Source organism: Sinocyclocheilus rhinocerous, unplaced genomic scaffold (genome assembly GCF_001515625.1).
Source record: "Sinocyclocheilus rhinocerous isolate Xijiao unplaced genomic scaffold, SAMN03320098_v1.1 scaffold3529, whole genome shotgun sequence".
Lineage (NCBI taxonomy): Eukaryota > Metazoa > Chordata > Actinopteri > Cypriniformes > Cyprinidae > Sinocyclocheilus > Sinocyclocheilus rhinocerous.
In genome coordinates this window covers 260,895-270,633 of record NW_015638987.1, presented here as the reverse complement: position 1 = coordinate 270,633, position 9,739 = coordinate 260,895, and the positions used below count along the sequence as shown (strand labels likewise).

The window sequence follows — 9,739 nt, the reverse complement described above, 5'->3', positions numbered from 1 at the left end:
CAGCATTAAGTCTGAGTATGATTCAGTGGGCTATATAACACTTTTAATTGTCAGGAAATTACTTGTCTTTAAAAGTTTTGGTTCAATATACTTACCTGTTGATCAAAAATAGCCTTAAACCTATACACTTTTTTTATTTTTATTTAGTAACTTTCAGGAGGGTGTACTCATTTTTGCAACACAACATTTTATCACTTTGATAAGAAAATCTTATTTTGCTGAATAATTTTGGCATTCTTCTTTGGTAATTGATCAAGCAGGCTTGTTGGAACATTACATCTCCAAAGAACCCTAACATGTCTTCTAAGTAAAGAGTAATTGCTGAATTTGTTAAGTTTTAGAGGGGGTGTACTCATTTATGCTGTGCACTGTATATAGACGGGCAGTTCTAAGGGTGAGATGTGAAAGCGTGTGTGTCTATCTGGTCTCACCTGCTGGCCTGTGCTCTGGACACCCTGTCTGGACGTTAGCTCTGCTGGGATTGGGAGGCTCCAGGCTTCCTCAATACCAGGAAGCATTTTACTTTTACTCTGTAGACTATTGTGTTGGAGGTTACAGAACTGAGCCTAGGATGAAAACGCGTGAAAAAGACATGTAAACAGCCATCTGAGGTGGTGCGGCGGAACAGTTCAAACAGAGAGCAGTGCGGCCTGATGCCAAACCAGTCTAGATTTATGGAGGCTTCTAGCTGCAGTGACTCACGCATACAAACGAAGAATGAAGGTGAAAGAAATCTGATTGAGACACAAATTAACTGAACACATTCAGAACAAATGCAACACGCAGGCAGACCCACATACAGAGCCGAGTCGAGCGGTGTAGACCCACCGGCACTAGCGTGGGCTACACGACTCGTTCAGCAGGACAGGTGTGCGTGGCTCTCACCTGCAGGTATCTGATGCGGGCCGCCAGTGCAGGTGTGTTGCTGCAGGCTTTGCTGCGCGTGGCGTTGACGTAGCACTTGATGGCGTCCTGCGGCTGGTTGCAGGACTCGTAGAGCGTGCCCAGGTCCATCCAGGCCGCGGCGTGACTGTGATCCAGCTGCACGGCGCAGATATACGCCTGCAGAGCGTCCATGGGCTGATTCTGCTGCTGATACAGCACGCTAACAGAGCAAACCAGACACAATGAGGCAGCGGGTCAGAAACCACAGTTGTGCCATCGCTTACTCGTCCTCATGTCGTGATATTACTGCCGTCAAACAAAAGATTCATTCTGGAAGAATCACAGCACCTGATGCGCTGCACTACCAGCAGAGTTATGACAAAAAAATCAATCACGATTATTCTGGTCATTACTGTAATCACGATTATTTAACAGGATTCTGAGTGGGCCGTATGACCAAAACTTTATGAATGATTTATTTAAAGATAGTGATATATATCCAGAACTGCCAACCTTGGAATTTTTTTTTTGAGTGCCATCAGTGTGGCCGAGGGGGGGTGCAAGATGTAATGTTAAATATTTTTCATAAGTTAATACTCTGGGTCTATGATATTTCTGTTATACAGTACTTTAGAGTAAACAGTAGGGATGCAACAATACAGTTAGCCCACGGTTCAATAAATACCTCCGTTTGTTTTTACCATAGTTTTTGGTTTAGTTCTTTTTTGCTATTTTTAAATGCTATTAAAAAAAACTAACTCCAGAACACTAATTAAAACTCCAGTACACTTCTGTATACTGTCAAAAAAAAAAAAAAAACACTATTATCATTATAACACTTTTCGGCTGAAATAGAAAAATGGCTGAAAATACGAGCCGATAATATATATATGATATACAGTATATGGCACTCTCCTCGTCACTCGGTTTGACGCTCTATGAATGTGTGTTCCGCTCGTGTACCGCTCATCCTCACAGAAAAAGCAAAGTCCGCTCAAATAACGCGCTGACAGGAGATTTCTATGCAGTATACTTGTTCCGGTTAGCAGTAGCGCTACTGTGCTGTAACATGGTGTAGGCTAGTTCAGCTGTACTGGACAACGCTGCTAAAATAATGCTACCTTCAGTGACGCTATGCTCTGCTCACATGCTCTGATAATAATAGCTTTGTAGGACTATACATTATTTGATATAATGATAATTAGTCAAAAAAAACAACAACAACAACAACAACTTATATCTGATTTTGTTACATAGAAGTGAATAAAAATAATATATTGATATTTAATATTAATGTGACTTTTCAATAAGGTTCCATTAGTTAATGTTAGTTAATGTATTCACTATCATGAACGAACAATGAACAATACATTTATTACAGTATTTATTAATCTTTCTTAATGTTAGTTTTTTTAGAATAGAGTTATTCACTGTTAGTTCATGTTAATTCAGAGTGCATTAACTGTTAACAAGCACAACTGTTGATTTTAATAATGCATTAGTAAATGTTGAAGAACTATTGTTCATTCTTAGTTCATGTTAACTAGTTAAAGTTAACCTTATTGTAAAGTGTTACCAATATTTTTTTAACCTTAAACCGCATAAACACATTTCATTACACCAAATAATGTTCTTTTTAGCAGCATCATATGACCCCTTTAATAAATTCTGTCCAGTTTTATTGTGTTACTTTCAGTAAAAGTGTGGTTATTTTATTGCTTGTGTTTTTTTAATTCAGTATCATTAAAGTGATTAGTTAAATTAAAAAGTCTTACAAAATTACTTTGTAATGATTATTTATTATTTTATTAAATAATATAAAGCATTTTCGGTTTTCGGTCAAGTGCATTCAGAATTTTCATTTCGGTGCGTCCCTATTATTTTGTGCTGTGGACACATGTGATGTGTTTCAGTCCCTCGTGCAGAAAATCCAGATATGCACTACAGAAGAAACAGAGCTGATGACGCTCCAGGAAATCACTAATATGGACAAAAGCATCCCGCTATCATGCAACTGAAGGAAAGAAGACAGAAACGCTTCGAATGATGACATTCAAAAAGAACATTAAGACTAAAAACACTCTACTGCGACAATGTTTATCTGTCGGGTAATTAAGAATATTTATAATCCACTGCTAATCGCCGTTATTACAGTATAATATATTTCTGCATCATTCTGTGATAAGAAGCCACATCAGATCAAGAAGGAAATTATTTTAAACATTTGTCTGATGTTGTGGAGTAAAAGCATGTTATAATGTTCTTTTTTGTTGTTGGACAACAGGTTTAGTCATTACAAGGGAAGATACAGGCGTTTCCTCATCTGAAATTACTGAAAATAATAAAACTGTCAGTAATAAAAAAAGTCACTAATCTCAGCAAGCGCTGCATTTTGACACATTTCTGCATGTATTTGACCGTTTAGGTCCTAAAAGATGACCATGTTCTGTTCAGTCTCTGAGCGCATGCACAGAAATCCTGCGCTTTTAAAAACATGAATAAATCTAATCAACTTTAATAAATCAAGCACGTCCCATTTTGCAAAAGTCACATGATTAAGTGTGACATGAGTGTGAGTAACGATGGCCGAAGAGCTCTTCATGTAAACATCAGCAGGTCTGATGGATCTGACAGATACGCACCCGATCGAGCACCACGTGTCTGCGCTGGCCTCTGATTTGTCTATGGACTGTCTGTATGAGATGAACGCATCCTGGACCTTCCCAATACTGGAGTAGCACCTGCAGAGAGAAACCACATCTGCATAAACGCAGGCGTCACGGCCGACCGAACGGGCCGCGTGCGCAGACGCAGACGTGTGACTGACCTGCCGAGGAAATACCAGGACTGGCCAGAGTTCGGATCGGCTTCCAGAGATTTCTGGAGACACTGGATGGCGTAGCTGTCTTTATTAGCTTTATCTCCCAGCTGCTCGACCGTATGATGCATCCAGCCTGACACAGACAGAGACACTCTTTCAGACAGAATACACTGCATACGGCTGACAGATGCAGAACACCTGGTGAAACTCAGCGTAACTACTCTGTGGTCTGCGATCATTACCACAGAGAACACTTCAGACTCTATCCTCAAACCGAGCGATCAGTGATGCATTTACAGCAGAACGGTCAAGTGCGTGTTTTTGTTAAAGTAGCTTCAGTTCGAAAGCGAACAACGAGCTTCTCGACTCGCAGGTGAAGAGCTGTTCACGAGCCACTGATGATTCTGCTGCAGATAAACAGCTTTTCTGCTATCTCTGCATTTGTCACACTACAAAAAAAGGCTCATCTTACTTCACATTTTTGCCTTGTTTCTAGTCAAAATATCTAAAAATTCTTAAATTAAGATGCTTTTACTAAATAAGCAAAACGACCAGATATTTAGTCTTGTTCACAGGGGGAAAAAACTAAATTAAGTGCATTTTGCTTAAAACAAGTGAAATTATCTGCCAGTGGGGCAAGTAGAATACTCATAAAACAAGAATTTTAATTACCCCACTGGCAGATAATATCACACTTAATTTAGTTTTTTCCCCTTACAAACAGGACTCTTAATTAAGCATCTTAATTGAATAATTTATAGATATTTTGATTAGAAACAAGACAAAAATACTAAGTAAGATCAGCCTTTTTTGCAGTGAGCTCTCAGGTTTACCAGATTTACATAGAGTTTATTTATAACATTTATCCCAGCACTGGACGAGCTGAAATTCTTTTATATTACGAGGCACTTAAACACAGATTGTGAGCAGACACAGGTGCTAATGGTGTAGCGTGTCCAGTCCGTGTGCATGTTCTTACCCAGCTGCTGAAAGGTCGCCGCCTTCACCTGCGCAGGTAAGTCCTCCGTCTGCAGGAGACTCTCGTAGGCCTCTTTGGCTGCACGGTATCTCTTCTGGGACGCCACAAAACCAGACAGGACATTCATCAATCAACTAACCGGTAAACACGCCGAGTCTCTGCCATCACAAACACACGGACTCAAACAAAACCCTGCTCTAGCGGCGTCTGCGTGACATCACTGTGGTGAACAGGAAGGAAGGAGGGATGCCTCGGCAACACCACGGCAACCCCTCTCCTGTTGCTATGGTAACACGGCCCGAGCAGTAAGCTCCAGCATCCGCTTCACAAACACGATCTCATGCACTAACATTAATCACAGGCAGAACTGGTTAACACGTGCGGTCAGTGAAAGAAAGAGATGTTAATGAAGGACTCACCTGGATCTCGTATAAATGCGCGATGTGAAACTGAACTACAAACAAAAACAAAGACAACAATTAGAAGCAAATTCAGAACAGAAGATACTCTATTTAAATGTTTCTGAGAAGAAGAGCCTGACAAACATCTTCCTTTGTCCAGTGGAGGTGAGACGGCCCTGATCAAGCTTGTGTGTGTGTGTGAGATAGAGAAAGAGTGTGTGTGTGTGTGTGAGAGAGAGAGATATAGAGTGTGTGTGTGTGTGAGAGAGAGAGAGATTGAGTGTGTGTGTGTGTGTGAGTGTGAGTGTGTGTGAGAGAGAGAGAATGTGTGTGTGTGTGAGAGAGAGAGATTGAGTGTGTGTGTGTGTGAGTGTGAGAGAGAGAATGTGTGTGTGTGTGTGTGTGTGAGTGTGAGTGTGTGTGTGTAAGAGTGTGAGTGTGTGTGTGAGAGAGAGAGATTGAGTGTGTGTGTGTGTGTGAGTGTGAGAGAGAGAGAGAGAGAGAGAAAAAATCACAAACACTACGCCAGCGGCCGCTGCTATTGGTGTTTCCAAGGCAACCGGTCGCAGGCAATATGAGTTTGAGAATATGAAGGGACGATAATAATTGCTGTAAACGGAGCCGTGCGTTTTTTTCCATTGAGAATCAAAGGCAGCATTAAAGGTTAAAGAGTTTAAATAAGCTATTAACACGCATAATAATGTCGTCTGTGGGGTTTCAAGCTGTGTTACGGTCCAGCAGGTGAAAATGGTTAGTCTGATCACTCCGTAAACAGCAGCACGCTCTCGTCCGGAGCAAACACTGTACTCACACACACTTCACTACTTAGTGCTACTAGTGTGAACAGCATCAGTACTAGTGAGGGCTACCTTAACTAACACCACTAATAGTCTGCTGTTTAAACTGATAACACGGTCACAGTGTTTGTTGTGTAACGGTGGCATTATCTTGAGATGTGGGTGCGGTACTTACTCTCCGCTTTGGACAAAGTGCAGTGATTGGAGTCGATGAGGGCCAGCTGAAAGTGCTGCGGACACACAGGAGACCGAGTGACCTCTCACACCTCTCAGTACCACACTGACATCTTAACTCAAGACACTTTCAACGCCTCACAACATTAAAGACTGCATATACTGCGGTTCATTAACGCAAGTCAAAGAGTTTAATCACAAACACACAGCAAACACATCCGAGAAACTGAGCTACTTCTGAGACACGAATGAAACTTCGGTTCAAGATGATAATCAAAGCGCAATTGTAAATTAACAATGAATGACACAGAATAAATACGTGACAGAAACCAAGCTAAATGTGCTGTCCCCATCGAGTAAAGATCAGGACTCAGACCTCTATCTAAATGAGACATAATTCAGCCGCATTCAGTCTGTCAACAGATTCTCGTCACTCGTATGTGTTCACATGTCAGAGACCACATCGGGAGGATTGACTGAAGATGCCGTGATGTGTTAAACTGATAGTTTGTAGATATTTTCATGTAAATCACAAATTCACTACTGCACATACACTACATGTGTTTTAAAGCAGTGTGACGCTCGTGTCGTACCTTTAAGCTGGACTCGTAGTCTGTGTTGACTTTGAACATCAGGCCGAGACGCAGATGAATCTCTTTAGCGCGAGAGAAGCCAGGGTCGATGTACAGCACCTCCTGAAACGCCTTGATCGCCCTGAGCAAACAAACCGCAATTAAAAACTCGTTTCTGAACAGCACTATGCTACTGAATAAGACTGAATCTAAACCCGTGAGGAATCTCCCAGAATCAGCCTACATGTGTGCGGGGGGGGTCGTCTGGATATCGCCATGGAAACCGACCACCCACCCTTTGATGCCCATCTGAGCTCGTTAACCTCATTACAGGAGCGGCCAAAACGAGAACGACAAACGGGGCGTTCTCATCACGTTACTGCATGCAGATACTCACCACTGAAACGCATTGTAATGGAAGTAAAGCATCCCGAGGCCGTACAGAAATGCAGCATTCTAGAGGATCAGAGGACAGTGTTTGAGATTCAGAGAAAAAAATCATCAGACATCCACATTCAACAAGATCAGTCACAGTGAAAACCACCTGAAACACGATGAAAACCACACAGGAAGATCCCACTACAACTGCCAATCAACACACACACACACACACAAACCAAAAAAAAACACACAAACACACAAAAACAAACAAACACACACACACAAACAAACAAACAAACACACAAAAACAAACAAACACACACACACAAACAAACAAAGAAACTAGTGGTTGACCGATATTGGTTTTCTGATGCAGATATCTTAGAGAGCAGGGTGGCCAATATAAAGCCGAGATATATATATACTGTATATATATATATATATATATATATAGGGCTTGAGATTAACTTTTTTGCTCATCAGACACTGTGGCTAGTGGATTTCCAAAATTACTAGCTACTCAGCATTTTCACCGGCTGTAATTTTGTTGTTGGGAAATTACGTTTTATATGACTAAAGTTACTGCATACTAAAATTTATTTACATTGATTTCCAAATATTTTTTTTTTGTCCATTTACAGGGCATTTTTCCCTAACCGTATTAAATGCATGCATCATCTTTCATATCAAATTCTTACATTTTATTAATAATTTCACTTAATGTAATAAGACACTATAGGGCTGTTACCAATCCAATGAAATCAGTATTAACAAAAACTATCTTTCCACTGCAGAACAGAAGTGGCATTTAGATGCATTTACAGTTTTATGAAGCTGAAATGTAGCATGAATGCAGTTACACTGCAACATTATAACAGCATAACTAAGGTTATGAGCTTGGTGTTTTAAATTAAATATAAAAGTAAACCACCAGTAGGTGGCAGCAAGTGACTGTCTTAAACAGTGAGTCATTGAGGCAAAGGATTCGTTCAGACGGCCGATTCATTCAAGAATAAAGCAAGTGCCTGTCTTTGTGAATGGACCACTGAATAATTGAATCAAATGAGTAGTTCAAAAACACTGAATCATTCAGTAACGAAACACCGCTGTGTGTTGCTCAGATAAGTGCGACTGTTCTAGTGTGATCTTTGGAACCATTTTCGTTAACCAAATAGAGCAAAAACAGTCAACATTGACAGTATTGTACTGTATATTAACTACTCGTTTGAACTCTTGTATAAAATCAATGTCAATCGTGGTTTTCAGGGAAAACTGCACTCTCTTGGTCGTGACTTGTTATAAATAAACTACCTTTTCACCGCAGTATGTTTCTTGTGTGTGCAGTTGCGTTCATGTTTTGATTTCTCCACGAGATTGTTTCACATACAGACGAGGCTGTGAGAGCCTCAACTGGCGCGACCTTGTTCCTGTCAATATTATACATTATCAATCGCAGTTATCATATGGTTAGTCATGGAACCCCTGATGTCAGCCCAGACCCGGTTACTTTGTAGTTTGAATTCACCGCAGAATGAATAAAGATTGCTGCGAGATTTACTGAGAAGCATTCAAATTCTGCACAGAAAGCTCTGTTATAACCAGATCAGACATCGCTGACGTAGAAAACCAGAAGCGGTAGCGCTAACTATAACCATAGTGTTGTAGCAGAAATAGTCGAATGTAATAACATTATTAATTTCAGGGTTTGTACAGCCTTTTGAGAGAGAAATTCAAGCAGTTTCAATGACTTACAAGCATTTCACACAACTGTTTCCAGCGCGTCCGGAGCGAGATCCAGTTCAGACTAAAAGCGTAAACTTTATTGAGATCGGGACATATCAACCAGTAATTTCATTTCCAGTAACGGGACGGAAATGTCCCACAACTGATTGTTTATTTTTTTCCTCACGTGTCTCACTACAATGATTCAAAGCGGACACATTTCAAGTGACACGGGAAAAAGACACGGAAAACTTAAATGAACATTAGAAAAGCAGCGCGCACATTTCTGGTTAAAAATGAAAGGCCATCAACTGACACTTAAAACGGGAAGCATCACCACTGAAATCACAGCAAGAGAAGCTCCACAGTTTAGTAATAATTTTAATAATAATAATTTATGCATTTAGCAGACGCTTTTATCCAAAGCGACTTACAGTGCATACAGGCTATACATTTTTGACCAGTATGTGTGCTCCCTGTTTAATAGTAAACGCAGGCAACCTCTTTCAGTTATTCTTCACTGCGCTGTATTAACACAATGCATTGCAATATGGTAGTGCATTGTTTTGATGCATACATCCGAAAAAAGTTAGTTTTTTTTGTGCTTTTTTTTCTTGTCCCCCCGACTCGAAAGTCAAATGTCGCCCATGCACACACACACACACTCACACTCACACACACACACTCATACACACACACACACTCACACACACACACACTCACACACACACACACACACACACACACACACTCATACACACTCATACACACACACACACTTAACATTGTAATGTTGTAATAACTTGTCAAATGATTAATCAAAAAGTTTTTGTTTACATAATTTATGTGTGTGTACTGTGTATATTTATTAAGTATATATAAATACACACACATACAGCATATATTTTGAAAATTTTGACATGCATATATTTAGTCATAAAATTTATATTATGTATAATTATATTTAATATATAAATGTAACATTTTTCTTAAATATATACATGCAA

The 9,739-nt window shown here is 40.1% G+C and overlaps 1 protein-coding gene across 1 annotated transcript in view; it reads right to left on the bottom strand.

Annotated features, from left to right (window-relative positions):
- Positions 1–9,739, bottom strand: part of kdm6al (lysine (K)-specific demethylase 6A, like) — a 37,835-nt gene that overhangs the window by 20,263 nt on the left and 7,833 nt on the right. The window contains exons 5-13 of the mRNA XM_016566388.1: positions 7,027–7,085; positions 6,651–6,771; positions 6,059–6,113; positions 5,105–5,139; positions 4,686–4,779; positions 3,713–3,839; positions 3,528–3,626; positions 886–1,105; positions 432–566 (exon numbers count right to left, since the gene is read on the bottom strand). Coding sequence (XP_016421874.1) covers positions 432–566; positions 886–1,105; positions 3,528–3,626; positions 3,713–3,839; positions 4,686–4,779; positions 5,105–5,139; positions 6,059–6,113; positions 6,651–6,771; positions 7,027–7,085 — 945 coding nt within the window. The remainder of the gene's footprint in view (positions 1–431; positions 567–885; positions 1,106–3,527; positions 3,627–3,712; positions 3,840–4,685; positions 4,780–5,104; positions 5,140–6,058; positions 6,114–6,650; positions 6,772–7,026; positions 7,086–9,739) is intronic.